Genomic DNA, 22,595 nt, shown 5'->3' with positions numbered 1-22,595 from the left:
GTATATGAAATGCGCAACTTGACATGAGTAATTTGTAAGACTCTGACATAATTGGTCACAATATTTAATCTTAATGTTTTGAGTAACGTAAAGTAAAGATGACATTTAAAAAGTACAAAAGCAAACAAGTCGCGTGCTTTAGAAAAATCAGAAGTAACTTATGCAAATGCTTTTGCTAATTTCCTTCAATTGTAAACTGCTACTGTTGTCCTTGTAATAGTCATATGTTCTATCATTTCAAACCTGGCTGCATTTTGATTCAAGAAGAATGCCTGTTGTTGACTTTTTTCGAGGCCATCAGTGTTACTGTAAGACTAGTAGCCAATATTTACCGGTATTATCAGATCATTATAATTATGCTAAAAGCTCCTGTGCATTTGTGTTCATCCTGCTGTTTGTTTCCATGACTTTTTAAGGTTAAATTTGTTTTCAGCGATTTCTTGCACAAGAGCCCCGATGTTAGCACTCATTGTGCTTTTATATTGGACAGGGTTTGTCCATAATGAGCATGCCATAACCCTTTTATAGCGTTGTATACACTTGACCAAGTTGAACACACTTTTTAATACCCTTTGGGCGCCAAAGTCAACTTTAGTCGCCTTTATAAAATATATCCCTTTCAATTTTTTTGAGATTTTTGCTAAAATTTTGATAAAAAAGTGTAGCCAATGAAATGTAATATACATTTGGCCAAAAATTATTTTAAAAAATTTCAGAAAAATTCATAAAATTTAATAAAATGTTGCACTTCAATTTTGGTGGGAAAAATTGCAGCACTCAAAGGGTTAAAAAGCAATTATCTCATCAAAGATGACATGCAAACTCCCCTCATACTCAAAGGATGAAGGGATACATATTTGGCTAATTTTGGTATTAACGTTACTTCATGAAATAGAATTATCACTTGAAACTAGATTTTAGAAACCCGATAATTTTATTAAATATATCTATTCTTATTCTTGGCAGGAACTGAAAGACTATAAAACATTTAAAAAGTTATGAAATCATGATAGCCAAAATTGATTACGTCTCTTACTCAAAATGTAAGCACTTGAAATTGTCATTGCGTCGCATAGCATTTAAAGAATGAGATGTGACAAATGTCGCTCACATTGACCCAGTCTGCAGTGGAGTTGTATTCTTTTTGTCATATCAAAAACGGAAAGCAGGTGATTTGCATATATTTGAATACCCTTTCCTACACACAACTTCTGAACTTACGATTGCCTGTGATCACAGTCCCTCCACCACCGTGCTGTGATAAGAAAAGTAAACCCGTCGAATATTTCTATCTTGCGTGAGCAAATGCATGTAACTTGAATGAATTTTAGCGGAAAATTAATATTGGACAAAAATTGCTTTGTACGAAGACCACGCCCACGTACGAAGTTGTTGTCAATAATACAACAAGCGTCCTGTACAGAGACGGACGTCCGTCGGTGACCTTCGAACTGTCACCCTTTCCGAATGATTACACTCTCATGAAGTCCAGCTGGCTGTGAGTTGAGAGACTGAAAGGTCAGGGCCAGATCTAGATAATACATCGTGAATCCTGTGAGAGGAAATTGAAAATGTAGAGCTTCAGAAAGCAGTCTACGAAACAAGAAGCTTCAAACGTCTGCGTTATAATATGCAGATGAAGGCGAAGGTAATACATGTATTCGTGATCCGTTACGTGCGTTAGGCTTTAGCACGGACAACCACACGGTATAGGCACACCTCACTAACTCGATGAGCATCGAAGTTTCACTGTGCAATCATGAGCAGTTGAAAGGAAACTAGAACTGTCCAGCTCTGATGCAAGCCTAAATCTCTTCCACTGTCGGTAATTTTACAAAGAAGATGACAAAGAAACGGCTTTCGAGCGTCAGCAAAGTCCAACCTGAAGTGCTTGATGGCGGACATGGGTGGTTTGTGGTCGTTGCCTCTTGTATCGTGTTGTTTTTCTGCCTCGGAGTCAACGCTTCTATGGGGCCTTTTTTCGTTGCTCTTCGTCACTACTTCCAAGAGAGTGCCAGCAAGACCTCGTGGATCAGTGCAACGGTATCTTTCCTCGTAATGTCCACAGGTAAGTCCCCGTTATTTTTGCCACAGAGAGACTGTGTTTTTGCATATTACACTCGGGCCACAGGGATATATTAAACACCTATTGCCTGTCATGAGGGCTATAGCGCCCGTCTATTACCCCGAGGGGCTGTGTGTTACCAGAAACACATCGCTATTCCCGAGGCCGTAGGCCGAGGGGTATAGCGATGTGTTTCTGGTAACACACGGCCACGAGGGGTAATAGACGAGCGCTATAGCCCGAATAAAGACCAGGTTATAGGTGTTTTATAACACACCACATGCTCATGTTGTATGTTATATAGTTTTTAATGCGTTTTGATATTTTGCACCGCAACAATCCATTGTGACAAGTTTACTGGGCGATGTTTCCACAGCGTTTTCAGTTGTACGTGGTACCACTTTCTTTCAAAAAATATTCTAAGCATACCTAGCGACATCCTTAGTTGCACTTTAATCTTTTCCGTCGATGAGCTGTTCAAATTCCTACGCTGTTGGAATGTTGGAAAATGTTGGAAAATCTGTTTTAGAGAATGTGTCGTCACCTATCCCGGACGCACATCACGTTCTAGTCACCCGCCATTGTTGCAAAGCTGCAGACGACACTACGGTCACGTGACCGGGCACTTTTCCAAATTTGGTCAGGACTATTTCCCTAGGGAAATAGCTTTTAAAAAAATACCCTCTGACGTCACTTTTGTCGATCCGATGGGGACTAGACGTATCTATTTTCTCGTCACGTGACGTATTCTGGCCAATCGCGACACGGAATGAGCATGTGGCGTGTTATAATAAGGGATAATAAATACCAATATGATAAAAACCAAATAAGTTTCGTTGTCTACAAGGTTTTTTTTAGCTCACATTCGGTATAAGTATGTATACCAAAGAGAGGAAGGCAGCGTCTGTATGTATGTATGTTATGTATGTATGTATGTTAGTATGTGCGAAATGTATGTCCATCAACATCAAAAACTCCTAAACCGCAGCACCTACCATTTTAGTATTTGGTGTACAGGTGCACCTTGGGGTGGAGATGTGAATTTGTTCAAATTAACATATCAGTGTCAATAATATGCAAATGAGGTAAAAAAGGGAAAATTCTGCAAATTTCTAAAACTCTGTAAAGGAACCACAGGCCAGATTTGGTTGAAAATTGGTATGCATATTCTTTATGGTCACTTTAGCTACATTTGTTCAAATTGTGGTGAAATTTTGAAAGTTATATTTTTGGGGCAATTTTTCCAGTTTTTGGTCAAAAAATCTTTTTCTCTGAAAGCTCTCATCCCATTGCCTTGAAATGTGGTATGCATGATGCTAGGGTTGGCCCCTGTCAGACATATTCAAATTTTAGGGAAATTTTCATATTTGTATTTTAGGGCATTTTTTCCCATTTTTGGTCAAAAAATCAGTTTCTCCCAAAGTATTTGTTGGATTGCTTTGAAACTTGATACTCTTAATCCTAGGGTTGTTTTCTGTCAGATATGTAAAAATTGTGGTGAAATTTGTGTATTTGTGTTTTTGAGGCAATTTTTTGCATATTTGGTCGAAAAATCATTTTCTCAATATTAACTATTCTTATTGCATTGAAACTTGGTATGCATGTACCAAGAGGCATACTTAGTTGAGTGTCTTCAAATTGTGGTAACATTTTCATATATGTATTGTTATGCAATTTTCCCTATTTTGGTCAAAAAATCATGTTCTCTGAAATCGCTAGTCCGATTGCTTTGAAACTTGGTATGCATGTTCACAGGGGTAAACTTAGTTAAGTATACTCACTCTGGTCTGCCACATCAAAACAAATGTGAGCCCAGTGTCATTGATGGTATTTTTCTGTCTGCCTTCTGTTCCAGCTCACTTGAGACTGGACGGACTACACACTCTGTGTGTGTGTGTGTGTGTGTGTGTAATTGCGTACCTAGTAAGATGCGCCTTCTTTCGGTGAACTCTTGCTTCCGCGTGTGACCTGAATATTTTGCAGAAGTATGGAGTCTGATTCACCAAGGGGAGACACCTGGCTGACTCACCGTATCTATGTGCTCAGTAAAAAGACTGCATTCACCAAATACTGGGAGGGAGGTTATTTAATTTTTTAATTCGCTTTCGATCCCCTTAATGCCCTTAAAAGCATTTCAAATCCCACCGTGTGGGTATATAATGACCTAATTTGATGTGCCAAAAATACCCACTTCAGCTGTATAAGGAAGGCTATAATCACTGTAGGCAGTTGTGGCTGCACAGCAGGCGATGTTGAACCCTATTAACAACTGTAGGGTCATACTGAGCATACGGTACATCGTAAAGGATGGGAAAGGCCATTTCATTTACTTTTAACAGACAATGTGTGTCAAGATGGTGAATTCTGGTCTAATTGCTCGTTTGTTAAATGGAAAAAGTACATTTTCTTTTTCAACTTTAAATATGTTACATATTGTCAATGATGCTTTTTCAAAATTGAATTATCCGCAACCAATGTATGATATATGAAACAATGAAATATGACTCATTGATACTATATATGAGATGTAACCCGGGTTATTTGGGTATTGTCGGTCACTTGGTTGCATGTTGGGGCCGGCAAGGCTGGTATTCGGATGTTGAAGGGGTGTAAGGTAGAGGCCGCGAGTACTTTAATCTAAGATGCTACTTTATTCCACTATGGACTATATGCCACAGTACAATAGCAAGAGGTGAGCTTGGGAGACTGACTGCATACTTATAGGCCCCTCTTCGCTTGCCAATTAAGGTCTCTCGTCCGGGCAGCTGGATGCTTCCCAGAAACGGTAGTTAGTAGTAGTTAGTGGGAAGTAACAGACCCGTGCGAGCGGACGATGGTGTGGGCCTGGTATATACATGCCCTCATGGATAGTAATGACAGCTCATGATCATAATAATGACATTATATACATGTATTATTGCCTGAATACATGGGTTTATGTGCCGGAGAGCAGGTGACAATTTGCCCAATGCCAGGAGGGCAAATTGTCTCTTGCTGCGAGGGGACATAAACCCATGTATTCAGGCAATAATATTTTTATTACATGCCAGGGCTCGAATTAGCGGTAGTCCCGCGTCCATAGACTACCAACTTTTCCCTGGGGCTACCAAAACCCATGAAATGGTAGCCCACACGGACTACCAAAGTCTGGGGCATGAAATTATTTATGGTCGATATGATGTTGATCGCTGTGAGATGACGGACGCCCATACAGTCAACCCAGGTGGACACAGAAAGGATATCCTATGACTTTGTTGTGCAAATTAAAAGGCGACAGTGCAATCGAATTTGTTAGGAAAAACTTTCAATAAAATATCATTATCTGAACTGATGTACTTGGATGACAGGCTCGGGAAATGATGGCCAATGAAAATTCATTTTTATAGTTATTTAATCACAATGTATCAATCACAATTAAACACAAAATTATTCAAACTGCAAAGAAAAAGCTGTTGGGCCATCCACAAATTACTCTTTCCAAAGGGTACCAAATCATCCCATGATAGTGGAGAAATATAGCCAAAATTGCCACGAAAGTGTTAGGAACATGACGGTACCAAGTTGCAATCCTGAAATTCATAGCTAATCCGTTTTTAGCCATGTTATGTTTACACGTGCTGAGTAAAAAAGTCGTTGTCATGGCGAACATAAAACATTGCATATAAGCTCTGCGTATGTGTGAATAGGTCGTCAAACTTTGAGGCGTCACCGTTGTCCACTATGCTATACCGTTCTCCTAAGGCTATGATCTGCAGGTATTGATGTTAAATGACTAGAAAATTCACTTCCTGGATAGATACCAATATTGTTAAGGGTAGCACAGTGTCGATCAACAGTTTTACTGCAACATTAGCTTTCGAAGACAACAGTCTTCCCAGCAAAAACGATCATAGCTTAGAGACAACCTCCGAACCTCAAACAACGCATTGTCACCAGTTGACTCCCTACGACCATCCAATCGCATGGAACAACACACTGTAATGAAACCAAATGCAAACTGTGCCCTCTCATCAATACCGCCACCATTTTAGTCGGACCCAATCGGAAGACTTTCAACATCAAAGGATCATATGACTGTGACTCCACCAATGTCATCTATGCTATCACCTGTATGTCTATCCGCTGTATACATTGGCCGAACAGGACAGCCACTGCGGAAACGCATCAACAATCACAAGTTCGACATACAGAGCAACACAATATATAAACCTGTTGCCGAACACTTTCACCTAGCTGGACATTCTATCAATGATTTCCGTGTGGCTGTACTGAGAAAGATCAATATTAAAAGCACCATCCAAAGAGAGACTGAAGAACTCAATATCATACGAAATTTCGATTGTGTCAAAGAAGGACTCAATCGAGATTACAGATTTTTAACACATTACAAATAACTATGTTGGCTGTGATTTGCCCCAGTTTTTCCTACCATTGTTCTCACTCAACATACTGTGTTTTCACACCTTTGCTCAAACCCTTTGATTCACTTTGACACTTTCCTTTGGCATTGTCCATTACCCACAATGCATTTGGCCTTGTGCTTCTTTGTCGATTCTGCAAGTACATCTGATGAAGGAGACTGTTGTCTTCCAAAGCCAACACTGTGCTACCCTTGACAATATTGGTATCAGTCAAGATCAACACGGCTCTAGTGAAACTTTCCTGGATATAATCATGAAAAATAAATCTTTCATCGTCTAGATATAAATAAAAATATCCTTTACAAAAAATTCTTCATTCATGCATGGGCTACCAGACCTTGTCACTGGGCTACCAACTTTAGAAAATGGTAGCCCAAGTGGACTACCAGGGAAAAAAGTTAATTTCGAGCCCTGCATGCCCCTTCACAGTTTATGCATATGATATTTAGTTACATGCAGGGCATTCTCAAATTATTTTACCATTATCGACCAGCATCAAAAAGATTTTAACAAAAGTCAAAATAGTAGTGCGCGCATGGATATTTTACATCTAGCGTTCAGCATCTACTTTGACGTTAAAACATTGAAGGGCTTCACCGGACCAGTTTACTATGGAAACCAGTCAGTACATCGTTCACAGATGTTCCTATTCAAATCAATGCACTGCTTTGCACTCTCATCAAGGCATGTAATAAAGCACTGTATCACACTATATTCAAGTTATATGATTTTTATTTCTGGAAACCATAAACAAATGAGCATCAGACCTAAGCATATCTCACATGTATTGGTTTAAGTTTTATCCAATCTAAGTAGATTTTAAGGAACAATAAAGAAAATTAGTCTCAGTAATTCTACCATATTCAAAATTGTAGATATATGTGAGTTGGACATTGTCAGTTTGCGTGTGTAAGTTAAACTTGATACTAGCACATTTGTGATGTGACATGTTAATTCTCTACCATTTTCAGGACCCATCGCTAACAAAGCTACTACTCAATTTGGATGCAGAGCTGTGGTAATGTTTGGTGGGTTCCTGTCATCAGCAGGCTTTGTTATCAGTTCATTTGCCACGTCTATTTACCAGTTGTATTTTTCCTTTGGCATACTTGTTGGTAAGTGTACTTATCTTTTTTTCAAATTTCAACTTCAAAGTATTTCTACTACCGCAAAGACATTAATGACTGAAATCTTTGAACGATTCCAAGTAATGACACTACCATTTAAAAATTCTCTTATGTTGGATAGAAAATATGAACATCTTAAATTTGTCAAATTTGAAGAAAGTGCAAAATGTCTGCTGCACACTTAATGCTGATTATTAAATTTGCATCGTTGATTTACAATGAGTGCTCAACATTCTGCTTTCGGTTCAGATTGAAAGTATTGATTCAGTGGTTATAATTGTCTTCGTAGTTACATTTGATCATAGAGGATTGGTTGGTTTAAAATACATTTTCGTTGTTTTTTCTCTCACGTTCATGGTTAAAATTTACTATCCCAACAATCAGGAATGCTCTAGTTATCTTTTGCCATCTTCCTTCCTTATCCATCAAATTATGGCTTCTTTAAGGCATGTCACTTGACTTCCCAATCTGCTGAGTTGGCTAACAAAATTGCTGCATGTACAAAGCCAACTCTTATCTGTTTTTGTTAGAAACCATTCTTAGTATTAGATGTGCATAAACCAAGATTTTCTTAGTTGTTAGACGGAGCACGTTACCATATTTGACAGTTACACAGTACTTTCAACAAACATGCCAAATATGCAAAAAAAATGTCACATTTACGTATTAAGGTATAACCATAGACCCTCGAGAAAAAGGACAGGCAACTGCGATAGAGAACAAAGGGTCTATGGGATTAGCAGCGTGCGATCTATCTTGGAATAATTAAGAGGTGTTAATGGGTCGGGGACGGAATGATGCTGGACCCGATCAACTGCACAACGTCCGGTTCATAGACACATGCATGCGGGTATATGGTTATAATGTTTTCAGATTACAAGTTATTCCGCGGATTACCCGCAAGTCCATTTTTAGAAAGAAAAGTGTTACAACTATTTTGAGAAGAATTGTGCAAATGGTTTAAAGTACTTTTTACATATTGGTAGCGAGATTCAATGCAACTAGAAGTCTGCAGGGAGTTAGTATGCACTGTAAAGTGACAAAGTTTCGAATAGAAATCCGAAACACATACCACTGCAGTTCCAGACTTGACAGCAGCTGACATCACAGAGTTGTTTACATTCTGCAATCGTCCGTGTATCTCCAAATTTTCCCTCGTTTCTGCAGTTTTTTAACCCTCGGAATATTTTCAGTGCGAGGAGTGCTCCATCATTCGGTAAAGTATGTATGTTAACTACTGAAATGTTGTTGTTTGAAAACTGTGAACGGCCAAATTTACGAGGACAGCGTTCAACTTTGTGTAAATGCATGTCTATCTTACCGCTTCTGACTTCACAAACCGTTGGAGAGTCCCGATTTATCGCAAAGTTTCTCCCGACAGCGAAAGTCAGTGTTACAAATTTATTTTCTAGTACTTTGCGGATGTACACATGTGTAGTTTATCCGAACTTGGGTGTTTCTTTAGGCTATAAAAACAGTACCAAAATGTTAGAGGTCGTGTATTTGAGCTCCGATGGAGTAGTCATTTTTTATGTTCCCTGATTTTCGTCAAATTTTTCGTGACAGATGAAATAAAGGTCAGATTTTCGTTTAACAGGACTGGGGAAATGTAAAGCTGTCTAACTTGTAAATGTTTGTTGTTATCGGAGATTTTTATGGTAGGGAATGTAAACTTATATTGTCGATACCTAGCAAGAGTTTTCTGCAGCGTCTATGGCTAAATGTACACTGTTTTTATCGTCTGTTTTTTTCCCGTTGGCTTCGGCTAGAATCCAAAATGTGATCTTCATCGTTACCAGAACATTCACCATGACTAGTATCAAAAAAACCCTCAAATTCTCCGTGTCATTACTCGGAACGTGCCATGCAAGAGCAAAGTGTACATATTCAGAATGTCAGTTTGATCGTTAATGAGATTCAGTGTTAAGTACGAAGTATTGTTCTCGGGGACCGCTTGGTAAATAAACTTTAATATATTCCAAGATAGATCGCACAAAGAAACCTCAGCAGTTGCCTGTCCCGATTTTCTCGAGGGTCTATGGTATAAAGCGCCTCGGGGACAAATATTCGGGCTCTCAAACTTTTACGATTCTTTCTGATCTACCATGTGTGAGGGATCATTTCAAAGGTCTTGGTGTCAGAAAATTTTTCACTGCCTTAGTTTTTCAAAAATCACAATTTTATTTTTCTCCATAGGGTAAACACAGGGATGGCGGCCATTTTGAATTTCAAACATCGGTAAATCTTGCGTAATTTGTTTCCCTAGTAACAAAATTTGCACGGTGAACCCCCAATTTTTATTCTTGATTTTGAAAGATAATGGTTGAAATATTCCTTGAGGAAGGTTTGAAGCGCATACTACCTTAAGGTGACTGGCTGTTGACATTGCCAAATTGATAATGTCAAAGCATGTGATTGAAGCTATACTCTTTTCCACATAGCATGAGCAATAGAAAAAGGACAAATAGATACTGTATTCTGTGTTTAGTGATTTGCATTTCTAAAACAATGCTGGTTTTTTTAATTAGTCCCCACGGACACCGTCCGGGGGGACTTATAGGTTTGGTCATGTCCGTGCGTGTGTGCGTGCGTGCGTGCGTGCGTGCGTGCGTTAGTCCGTCTGTGCATCCGTCCGTTCACGCAGATATCTCAGAGATGCCAGAAGCAATTTCATTCAAACTTGGTACAAGGATTACTTCATATGTCATACAGATGCACGTCGATTTGTTTTGTGATACGATCCAATATGGCTGCCAGGCGGCCATTTTATTACGATTTTTCATGTACAGAGCCATAATTCAGGCATGTTTCAACTGATTTTATTCAAAGCTGGTACAAGGACATTGACCAATATCATAGATATGCACGTCAATTCTTTTTATGATACGATCCAATATGGCCGCCGTGCGGCCATTTTGTTACGATTTTTTCATGTACAGAGCCATAACTCAGGCATATCTCAACCGATTTTATTCAAAATTGGTACAAGGACATTGACCTATGTCATACATATGCACGTCACTTTGTTTTTGATACGATCCAATATGGCCGCCAGGCAGCCATTTTATTACGATTTTTTTATGTACAGAGCCATTACTCAGGCATGTTTCTACAGATTTTATTCAAAGTTGATACAAGGACAATGACCTATGTCATAGCTATGCACATCAATTTGTTTTGTGATATGATCCAATATGGCCGCCGTGCGGCCATTTTGTTATGATTTTTTCATGTACAGAGCCATAACTCAGGCATATCTCAACCAATTTTATTCAAACTTGGTACAAGGACATTGACCAATGTCATACATATGCACATTGACTTGTTTTGTGATTCGATCCAATATGGCCACCATGTGGCCATTTTATTACGATTTTTTCATGTCCTGAACGACAACTCAGACATGTATCAAGCGAATTTATTCAAAAGTATTTTTATCACAGACCTAATGAAGAGGACTCTTTCCTCTCTGAGGACCTGTAATCAAAGCACCCATTAACAAGTGGGGACTGTGTCATCAACGATGACTTGTTTTCTTTTTATGTCTTGCTTTCAGGATTCAGCTATGGACTCATTTTCAGTCCCAGTGTAGCATTCCTCGGAAAATACTTCAACAGGAGACATGCTTTGGCCAACAGCCTGGCGTTTGCTGGAGTTGGAGTTGCAATCATCTGTCTGTCCCCTCTGTTCCAAACACTCATTGACGCATACGGCTGGAGGGGTGCAATGGTTGTGTTGGCTGGCATGAATTTGAACATATGTGTCGCGGGAGCGCTGTATCGCCCTCCGCCAACAATACTGAGTCAGGCTGAGTTCAGACGAAATTCAACTAATGTTGACATGCCGGTGAAGGAGACTGTTCCGGGTGGAGGGGATCAATGTGAAGCTGGAAAAAAGGAAAGATGTAATCTCTGCAGCGTCTGCACCTTCTTTGGAATAAACTGTAACCTCTTGTGTGACAGTTATCGTTACGCCATGCTGCCTTATATTACGTTTACAATGGGATATGGCTACTACGCCATTGTAGTACACCTCCTACCACGTGCCATAGTGAAAGGCGTGGACTGGACAAAAGCACCCTTTCTTGTCTCTATCTTCGGGATATTGTCCCTTATCGGCAGATTTGCCCATGGGGGTCTGCTCCACACCATGAAGTTCATAAGTGCCTTTCAGATGTGCGTCGGTAGCCTAGTTGTGTGTGGACTTGGAACAGCTCTGAGTGGCTTTGCATGGACGTTTGAAGCCATGGTTGTATATTGCGTTGTACTTGGATTCACTTCTGGTACGTTTTTGCCCGTTGTGCCGGTAGCCATCAAAGATTTCCTCGGAGGGCATAACTTGGGTTCAGCCTACCCACTGGTGAACATCTTCATGGGCGTTGGCGGCATCATCGGGCCACCTCTATCAGGTAATCATTTTGACTGCCATTTCTTATATGATGAGACCAACCTATGCTCTAAGAAGGGTAATTATGGGAAGTCTATTTACTTGACCAACAAAACACATGGTTAAAGGCATGGAACAGGCTCCTGGCGTGCCAGGAAATTTACTTACTAGATTACAATTTCGATGGAAAACAAAAGGCTATCACACTTCCATAATCCTTTTACAGACTAGAACAAAATCAATCCCTGGGATCGAGTCCCCTATCTTTAAGCAGCAAAGCAGTTTATCCCAGTATTTACTTTGAATTTATTAAATTTACTTTGTTACTGATCTCTATGTTTGCAAAAGCATTCATAGAATGTGTGAATATATGGGAAAGTAAGACATGTTAAAGGTAGGAGAATCGATCCCAGGGATTGAGTTTGCTCTAGTCTGTAAGAGGATTATGAAGGTGTAATAGCCTTTTATTTCCATTAAAAGTGTAATCTAGTAAGTAAATTTCTGGTGAAACAATCTGACGCCTGAAACATGCCTTTAAAATTACATGCAGAAAATGAGCGTTTGGTGCAGAAAATACTTCTCTCAACTTTGTAGAAGTGTAAACTCTTTTTCAAAACGTTTTCCATGGAGGTATCGAACCAGAAGTTGTCACAAGGAACTGAATCTCCAGTAAATAGTATGCACCTCAAAGGTGAAAGACGTAAACTTTTAACCCTTTCACCACCATGGTTTGTCCCAAATCCATTTTTTCTATGGTAAAGTTGGACCTGTATACAGGGAACTGGGGGGGGTGGGGGGGGGGGGGGGTGGTGAGGGGTTAATACTCAAACTTTTCTCAGTGAAACATTGAATCATTTGTTCTGACTCTCAGTCAAGAATAAAAATCAGGGATTACTGTGCAAAGTTTAGTACAAGAGAAACAAATTACCTAACATTTACCAATATTGGAAATTCAAAGTAGCTGCCATCCCTGTGTTAACTCTATGGGGGAAAAATAAAATTTTCAATTTTCAAAAAAAATGTTCGTGAAAGTTTTCAAGCTCAGAGACTTTCAAAATGAGCCCCCACAATCAGAAATACAAAAATTTGAGAGTCAGAATATCTGTCCCTGAGGCACTTTTCAACCTGACTTAAATCCCTTTATCACTACTGATTTAATTGAGTCTGTAATTCTTGCTACCTGAAATAGATGTTATCTAGTGCTAAGGGGCCAAAGTGCATGATATAAAAATGCATTGTGGGTAGAAAGTAAATTTCTCACTACAGCAGGAGTTTGAGATACTGATCTGGTAAATACTGTTACTGCAAATACAATCATTTTCATGGAAAAATTTCTGTTTGTTTGTGCAACTAGCTAAACTTATTACATACATCTTTTCATTTTTTTTTGGCATTTCTGGTATGAAATTTTCATTATAAGGCCAAAAAAAATATTGTGCTTGCTGTGCTGCTGTTTTTACTGTTTTGTCTGACCTGGACTTTTTGAGCTACCTAAACGCGTAAGTTAAAATAAAAGAAAGAAAAATCACCATAAAATGACGCGTTTGTTACCTCACGTTTGAATTTTGCTTGAACAAGAATGTCTTTTATGTTTATATTCTTTAATATGCTATGATACGTCACGTTTTTCTGGAGAAATTTGGCCAGTGTTTGGCCCTGGACCCTGAAAAATGCATAAATTCTTTGGGAAAAAAAATCTTTTTGCCGACCTACCTACCCTATTTTTTAAAACCATGTTATCGGAACAGCACATAAATTAATTTTTTTTTGCCTAACACAAAACATTGACTTCTGTAATCTTTATATGTCTTTACTAGTAGAAATCTGCTATGATGAAATTGTGCAAGTACCAATTCCAATATAATACACATGGCCATGACCCAAATAGTGCAGTTACTTCATGAATCTCAAAAACATTTGGTATATTGTCCAATTTCTCCCAGATGGCTGTCAGTGTCAGTGTAAAATACATTCAGCTGTCTCTTCATATATACTTATAAAAAGATTAAAGGGATAGTAGCTGTAACTTTTGAGAATATTTTCACTATTTTGTTGCACGTCGCGAACTATTCACATGAATAAGCATAGTGAATCATGAAGAATCACCTACTAATTGACCTCAGTACGTAAAGTGTATCAATTCCTCTTAATAAAGAATGTTGATGAAGTGAATTTCTTGACGGAGAGAAATTCAACGATGTTGACACACGGAATGCAACGTAATCGACTTTGTACGCATGTGCAAGAGAAGTACCGCACAGTTCAACTCTGGTTCAACATGGCGTCCCACTACAGCGCGCAGCGCAAGCGACCAGTACAGTGGGTCGACCGAACAATGTATCTGTCATTCACATTGACAGCTGGAAATATAACTGACAGTTTGGCAATATCCGATCCTTATCATGTCTAAACAAGGAAGCATATTCACATGTCCACCACTGTGTGGCTATGCGATGTAAAATGTTTACAGTAGCCTTCACTGTCATGACCCTTGAACATTACGAAAATCACTGAAAATTTACAAACGTGAGAGACCAAATTGAGTTGCGGGTAACTGGGTAAAATTTGGTCACTTATGTAGATAAATTCTTCGCATGACTTATAGTTTGCAGTTATGTTGTCTTTTTTTTCATTTGCGAAAAATCTTATTTCTGTAACCATGCATGTACACTCGTGTTGTATGTTGTCATATTCAGTGGTGATGTTCGCGACTGAAGTAAATTTTGTAAGAGTGCCCCCCCCCTAAAAACAAACAAACAATAAACATGCATTTAAAAATAGACTGAAATAGGCAATACTGACGATGGAAATGTCTAAAGTACGAAAGCGCTTTTGATTAGCCAAAATCCAAACACTCTTTCAGGAAAATAAGCAGATGAAACAGCCCGTACACATCGCAGACGGCTTTACACTGAACGATCATTGATGGTGTGACCCGGGCCCCGCGTCCGAGCTCGCCGCGAACTGTCACTGCTCACTGTACTTGTTGTGGTCGCTGTAGAAGAAACAACGTGGCACGTTTAAATTTATTGGTTTGATATTTAGGAAACGTAACTAGAGTTAGCAAATGTAATGACTCAACTACAAGTACCACAAAAATTTTGCTCAAAAAATACTGCTGAAATCACTGATGTGTTCAAAACGTCACGTCAAAACAAAGGCCCAGCCGCGAGCGCGTCTTACCGCAAGATATTCCCAGCTGTCGCTCAACTTGTCAAGTGAAAACATCAACCCGCCAAACTCAAAAGATCGTGGCGCGAAATAGCGAAGTTCACCGCCAAAGCAATTCTGTTAAATCACGCCTCCAATTTTGACCTCAAAATTTCAAGATCAACCCATTTCTCAGACGTTGTTCAGACACTGTGGTCCTGTCGACTGGCGCGGCCGGCGGCCATTCTGTCGTTCATCTTTGGAAAATTGTAAAATTGTGAGACGATGAACAGCTAGGATTTACCCGAACAGAATATCGACACGCCGCGGGAGAAATAACTAGAAGCATGGCTCGAAAACATTGACTAGGACTTTGTGAAATATGCAAGAACTGGAAGTCAAAGAACCGGATTTTGTTTGGGTGTTGTTCAGAAAAAAATCACATATTCATCACAATAAGCAATATTCTCATCGTTGAATTTTTCGTAGGCTACTGAACGTTTTGGCTTTTATGTTATTAACCCCGCTGTGGTGGCGAAGTTAAAAAAGTAAAAGTCTAAACCAGCACGTAAAAGTCAGAAATCCCGTCCGAAAACACCACAGCTATGGACCCGCAGCTAGCTGAAATGAACTTTTCGCCACCTCTCTAAGTGACGAGGAAATCGCCAGTAACTTTATCCCCACCACGCAGTAAGATTTCCATGCACGACAATCAAATCCTGTAACTCGGGAAGATTGCCTTCCCACTCCTAAATCTCCGTTTGAGCCATTAGGGTGTCACAGGACGAAGGTAAACCAGAGACTTGTTCAAGTCGGTGTATTTTCAAAAAATAAAATGATTTGCAAAAGTTCCTCGTGTAAAATTTGGCAGCCCAGGTCAGATTTTCGTAGCGATCGAACGCGTTTTTATTTAGTCTGTGCAGCTATAGCAGTAGTGAGTTAGTTTGTGCCGGGTGAAACTCCCCTGTATCGCGTTCACCCCACTCAACGCGTTCACATAATCCTACTCACACGTTTCACATGAAAACAGAACACAAATCATCGCATTCCAAGCGTTCACCCAACTCACACGTTAATTCACAAATCACACACTTGAACCAAGTCTAGTAAACCAGTAAATAAATCCAGAGAATCAGACGTGCTGGCGGCAGGGTCTTTGTTTTTACGTTTTGAATGCATTAGTGATTTCAGCAGTAATTCATGGATCATGTAGGTCAACGTCAAAAGTACCTACACAACTGGTGTCGGTGGGCCAGAGTGTAAAGCCGTTCCTGATCCCGTTAACTTGAAGTACAGCATCGCATCGTCACCTTTACATTGAACTAGTTGACTTGTTCGCTGATAAACGACAAAGCAAACTGACATAAATATGAATGCACTAGTTAGCTACTATAGACTATAGTCTATAGAAGCTATTGGGATGGGTATCCGTCCGGCGTCCGTCGTCAGTCTGTATGTATGTATGTATGTATGTATGTATGTATGTATGTATGTATGTATGTCCGTTTGTGAGGCGTCCGTCCACTCAAATATCTTGAGAACCGCAGTACTTACTGATTTGATATTTGTTGTGTAGATTAAAACTATGATTTTGAGAAACTAGTTTTTTTAATTTTTTGATATTGTTGAAAATAGGCAAATTAATGCCAAAAAAGGTGTTTTTGGTAAAAAATCTTCTTCTTCATAATCGCTGGTCAGACAGCTTTGTTATTTGGTATACAGGTCCCTAGGGATAACCCAACTTAGATTTGTTCAAATTGTGATGAAATATGCAAATGTGTATTTTTAAGGAATTTTTTTGTCATTTTTGATCAAAATTTGACTTACATTGTATGTAATTCTTGTACTGTATAAACCCTATCAATTCACCCAGAAAAAAATAATTAATATGATTTTAAATAATTTAATTAATTAGGAAATCATCAAAGCCAAAATAATTTAGTGTGGAATTATCAGTTCAACTTTTTTGACAGTTCATAGTGCAATGCTTACCATCTTGGAGGATTGAAACATGTAAAGGCAACTTTCCTGAATCCCAACTTTGATATATTCTGAACCACCATTTATGTTATCTAAAAGAAATTGCTCATAATAGTTTGTCATGATAGGGTGGTCAAATAAATAGAGATAGAGAAAGTTCTAATTTCCATTTATGGTTGACTTGGTAAGGATAAAATAAGATTACTTTTTGAGGAAAAAAATAGAGTGGTCAATTAAAGAGTGGTCAAAGTGATAGGGTTTTTATGGTAAAGCTGGGCTGTAAGATTCCTCATGTGCTATTTATAGCAATTATGCAATCTGTGTAAACAGTGCAATGAAAGTGTAACATGATTCCTTATATGCTTTTGATGACCTTGAACTTCTTAAGTTTCAAACATTGTCTCTTCAGTGTGCTTTCTCTGAGTACGTACAGTCTCAACTTATTCAACAGAACTTACTACAATGTTAATTTGAAAGTTAAAATGTGCTTGGTTAATAGGATGAAAATACAGATATAAGATAACCAGCTGAAGATTCTTTATAACCTGACAGATATGCTGTTTGTTATGACGTTAATCTTGATTTAAGCAAGACTTGTTTACTTTAATTAGAATGTAATTAACTCTGTTATTTGCTATTATAGACTAATATAGTCTGATGAAATATGCAAATCTGTATTTTTAAGGAATTTTTTTTCCATTTTTGGTCAGGCCATCCTGAAATGAGCTATCAAAGATATCCACCTTCTTCATCAATACATGTGTCACAAAAGGTTATTCTCTACATAACACAGCAGAGCTCTGTCAACTGTTGAGTCGCTTGTTTTTTCAAAACCGCTGGTCAGACAGCTTTAATATTTGGTTTACATGTCCCTAGGATGACCTTAGTGAGATAATTTCATACAGTCAGGAAATACTTGATTTTGTATCCATGTCTATAGTAGCTTCAGGGACTTTGGCCCATGTGTTTAAACTTTTGTAATGAATAGTTGGGGAAAATGCTCAACGTTTCGGGCTTTTGTGACGCGGTGACAGTCGTTTCGGGCCCTGGCGCTGGGTCAGGGGATGCATCGACTGCCGATGCCGGATCCGGCTAATGCACCGGGCCTAAATTACCTCATTTTTACTCTGACCTAAGCATCACCACTTGAAACGTAAAAAGCACTCTCATACTCAAAGCGACAGAAAAAAAAGAGTTGAACAAATAGCACTCCAGATTCAAACGAACAGGGACGTACATCACGATCAAAACAGATACACATGTGCGTAAGTTGAATAAAATATGACTCTCTCCGTCTCCGTTGTTACAGTGATCACGTTTAAAATCCCGCTCTCGCGTGGCTAGTGATATCATCACTCTTTGTGCTCCATACCACGTGATCGCCTAACATTTTGTAAACACAAGCGCCGCGAACTTCGGTTTCATTACCGTTCGTTATTCACAATCGGGTGTTAGTTTCGACTTATTTCCTTGTCAATCGACAATTAGGAAGGGATAGATATAATCTAGCTGGGTTTTTATCATGTAGTCGGGCGGCAAAAATGGTCAAAAGTTACCGCTACTATCCCTTTAAACAACTGACAGAAAAGTAACATTCTCTCTGGTCTCCAAACTGAAAAGGTCCCATATTTCATAAAATTAATGGTGTATATAGCACACATAAGATGGTTTAGTTGCAGTGGTAAATTGATCGTTCAGCTGGATACACTAATTCCCCTTGTATTCATGAAGATATTTTGTTAGAAGTGTTTGTATTTTATGTGTACTAATTTTTTAAGTTTGTTGTTTTTTTAATATGGTACACATATGCAAGTACCATGAACACACTGAGTCTTTTATGAGTCTCCAGGCTGTCAACTGGGCTTCTGTCATTGGATAATTTATCCGTCTGGAACTGAAACAAGGGAAACGAGGTCACACAATGTCACTATAAGGTCACGCCCTATCTTAGTCAGATTGCCCTGCAACCGAGATCAAAGGACAATGGTGGGACAGATATTATCTGATTGATAATTTTCTGTACTCAATGTTGATAAAAACAATTGTTTATAGACACTGGTTTCATGGTCTTTGAAACTTTGAATGTGATTTCTTTCAACCTTCCCCCTGAAATAGTGTCAGCTTACTCTGTAGACTGATAATAAAATTTCATCATCAAAGTGTTTAGATGTGAAGGCATGCATGATAGGCTTGAGTCGAGTGTTGACGACTGACCAGTGATTAATTACCTCTGTGTCAAAACTAGTAACCAAACAAATACCAAGCAATGCCTGAGGCTGTTGTATCTGCGATTACCGCTTCCAGTAATCCCTAACCCTAATTCTCTTTGGACGTTTTTCATTCCGTTCCCAACAGGCTGGCTCTATGACATGACCGACAATTATGACATTCCATTCATTGTCAGTGGTGTCCTCCTCATGTCTACAATGGTAACCCTCTTTATGGACCCGTGCCTCAAAAAACTTGATGACAAACTGGATGCAGAAGAAACCGCCTCATTATCAGCCAAACCAGGCAATGATGAAATGGAAGCAATAAAAGTGACGTCAGTGCACGCAGCACAGGGTGATGACAAAGTGGACACTGCCGAGTGCACTTCATCGTCTGAAACCTCAGATGTTCACAATCTGGATGGCATTGTTCAGAACACTGGAGTGTAGTATGAGATTCCCTGTTATGCATTTCCTGGATAATTAGTTCCAGACAGGGGATTGAATAATTAAAATGCTTTGCAATTTTTCATTTCTGTCCGTGACTCTCTTCTTCAGTGTGACATATAAGCACTTGGAGTCAAATTTGCAATGTGGTAATTACAAGCTTTTACTATTCATTAGTATAACTTTATATATATAATCATTGAAAACATGGTGCTACATTTTCTGTACCCATACAATTCATATTGAGTACACAGGCAAACAGCTCAAAGTTTTCCAATCACTGTACACTATAGGAAAATGACTGAATTATCAAATGCCCTATTCTGTTTACCTTTTTAACATACAATTGGTGCATTTATATCATACTGATCTCCAGTGACTCTTGATTTTATCGTATCAAAGGGGTTTTTTGCGAGTTTTTAATTTTTTCAAGCTGCCGTGCTCTAGTTCCTTTGAATTAAGAGCCTATTTGTAAAATCAAAAATCTTTCCATTTTCTAAAGACTTCAGGTTGTCATGGCTTGTTGTAAGACTATACAAGAGTGGGCTGATCAGAAAATTTCCATCAGGGGCTTCAATATTATGCAGTACCTTCCCATTTTACTTTGTAAATGCTGTCACATTGCTTTAAATCAAATAGTAAATGCTTTGAGTGTCTGAGACCTTTCCAAATATGTTTGTAGTGAAATAATGGCATTCAACAGACATATAAAGCCGAAAGTGTTGTATGTTACTGTAACTTGTAAGAGGTGAAAATCAAACATGTGCAAATGCTCAGATGCAATCTGATATGATTCTCTTCATAAATTGTGAACATGATTGGAACTAATTTAGGATGATAGGATAGTTTAATTATTCAAATTTATCAAAAGTGTTTGGTGCTCAGTACCTTAAAGTTAAACCTTAGGATGATAGGATAGTTTAATTATTCAAATTTGATCACCTATGTTATGCAAGAGAAGGAAAGCAGATGAGCTTACATTTACAGATTAAACCAACATACACTATCCAATTATCCCAAATTAGTTCCAAACATGATTGTGTCTTCTACGATTAGATTGTGATGTTATTTGCCAATATCTTGCCAAATGTAAAAGTACATAATGTTTTCAATCATTTGATAATCGTTCTATGCAATAATTGGCCCATTTCCAATGAAAATGTTGTTCTTTAGTTCTGGAAATTGAAATTTGATACTACATCAACAGTAAGGAGTTTTGATGACAGTTTATCTTCCATATAATGTCATTTCACCCTTGTCAACTAGAGAAAGCTCAAGCTTCTACTTTTCAATCACCCAACTTCAAAGGCCAGTTGTGAAACCAAAGGATGGGCCAGACAGTGTGTGACAGTTCTTGTGAAATTCCTCGTGTTTTTTTTTCTGTTTGCAAACGATATTATATTGAATACAGAGCAAGATAATGATGAAAATGTGAAAAAAAATTAAGGATATTTAGTTCCTATCACTTGACTTCCAAGCATTTATCAGACAGGTGGAATTTATTACCTGAAGGAAATTCTATCCATTCACCTGTCTGATCATAGGTCACGTGTATGTGTGAAACTCCAATAACTTTATACTTGATGTATTGAACAGTATTCTCAGTTATAAATTCAATGGAAATCACAACATGGATACTACCGGCTTTTATCTATAAATTTGTCCGAGAGTTAATCAGAAAATACCGTTCAGTATATGGAAGATGTAAGTATATATTTATCTTGCTTTAAAGAAACCAATTGTATGAGGTATATATAACGTAGATAAAATATAAAGAAGTTCCCATAACATTCTGTAAGTCTTGGGAGAGTTTTGTTTTATTTTTGGGTCAGTGCATGTTTTCTATATTTTTTTACAGGGGATAACTTTTGAAGCTGAGTAATGCATGAACAAGCAAAGCATTTTGTAAAGTGTAAATACATAGAACATCTCTATTTTAATTTTCAGTTTGAAGTGCATTTCTCCAAATATCAGAGCTATAAAAGAGAAACATTTTTGGAAAAAATTTTATCTTTTTTAATTTGTACAAGTTATTCAATGTAAGAGGTTGTATACCAGGAAAGAATATTATGAAATCGCCTTTGAAGAAGTTAATACAAATGAGTCCTGCAGTGATGAGTATGCAATGCATGCTAGGACGTCCAAGTTTGTAGTACCATTCTGTTTGTGTTCAGCCACTGTTTATATCAACATGAGACAACACAGCTGATTCACCTTTCTGGCACCATGCCATTAGAAATGCTACTGCCAATATATGGGAACTTACAGTGATTTTTCCTGCTATGATCTTTGACAGGCAAACGAAGATTTGCAAATACGTCCAGAAGGACACTTTTCCCCGATGGCATACTACCTTAGTTTTGTATTTGTGAATAGCCCCTTCAGTATGAGCTTCTTTCAATGTTAGATGTCAGTTGTAAGCATGTAACAGCGTTCTTGCACATTTGATGGACGTAGGACAAGTCTTCATAATGGAAATATTGTATTTCCATGGCACCTTCCTACTAGGTATACTTTGTGGATCACTGTCACCAAAAGACTTATCTTAATTTCTACATTTGATCAGGAGTGGCCCTAATTCCCATTTAGTAATTGAATTCAATTTAAGGTCACAATTACTGACAAACAGATACGTATGGAAATGTCACACCAACGAAATGACAGACTAGCAATGTGAGCGACACCTGGAAGTAAAATGGTTCAACAAAGAGATTAACAACAAATTATGCTTTATCGTTTTGTACAAAGTTATATGGTGGTCAATAAAAGTGTTTACTGTTGCCTCTCCACTGTATTCAGTGCTGCTTTT

General features: G+C 38.4%; 1 protein-coding gene across 1 annotated transcript; it reads left to right on the top strand.

Annotated features, from left to right (window-relative positions):
* Positions 1–1,415: 1,415 nt before the first annotated feature.
* LOC139149552 (monocarboxylate transporter 13-like) lies at positions 1,416–22,580 on the top strand. Its single transcript, XM_070721367.1, has 4 exons — positions 1,416–2,068; positions 7,458–7,601; positions 11,170–12,021; positions 19,485–22,580. The coding sequence occupies exons 1-4, from the start codon at positions 1,843–1,845 to the stop codon at positions 19,787–19,789; spliced, it is 1,527 nt and encodes a 508-aa protein (XP_070577468.1). The 5' UTR covers positions 1,416–1,842; the 3' UTR covers positions 19,790–22,580.
* Positions 22,581–22,595: the final 15 nt, after the last annotated feature.

Source organism: Ptychodera flava, chromosome 14 (genome assembly GCF_041260155.1).
Source record: "Ptychodera flava strain L36383 chromosome 14, AS_Pfla_20210202, whole genome shotgun sequence".
NCBI lineage: Eukaryota > Metazoa > Hemichordata > Enteropneusta > Ptychoderidae > Ptychodera > Ptychodera flava.
This window is presented reverse-complemented; position numbering and strand designations above follow the sequence as displayed.

Coding starts and splice junctions, on each gene's coding strand:
- LOC139149552 (XM_070721367.1), top strand. CDS start 1,843: ATGACAAAGAAACGGCTTTCGAGCGTCAGCAAAGTCCAACCTGAAGTG. Junction 2,069..7,457: donor TTTCCTCGTAATGTCCACAG/GTAAGTCCCCGT, acceptor TACCATTTTCAG/GACCCATCGCTAACAAAGCT. Junction 7,602..11,169: donor TTCCTTTGGCATACTTGTTG/GTAAGTGTACTT, acceptor TCTTGCTTTCAG/GATTCAGCTATGGACTCATT.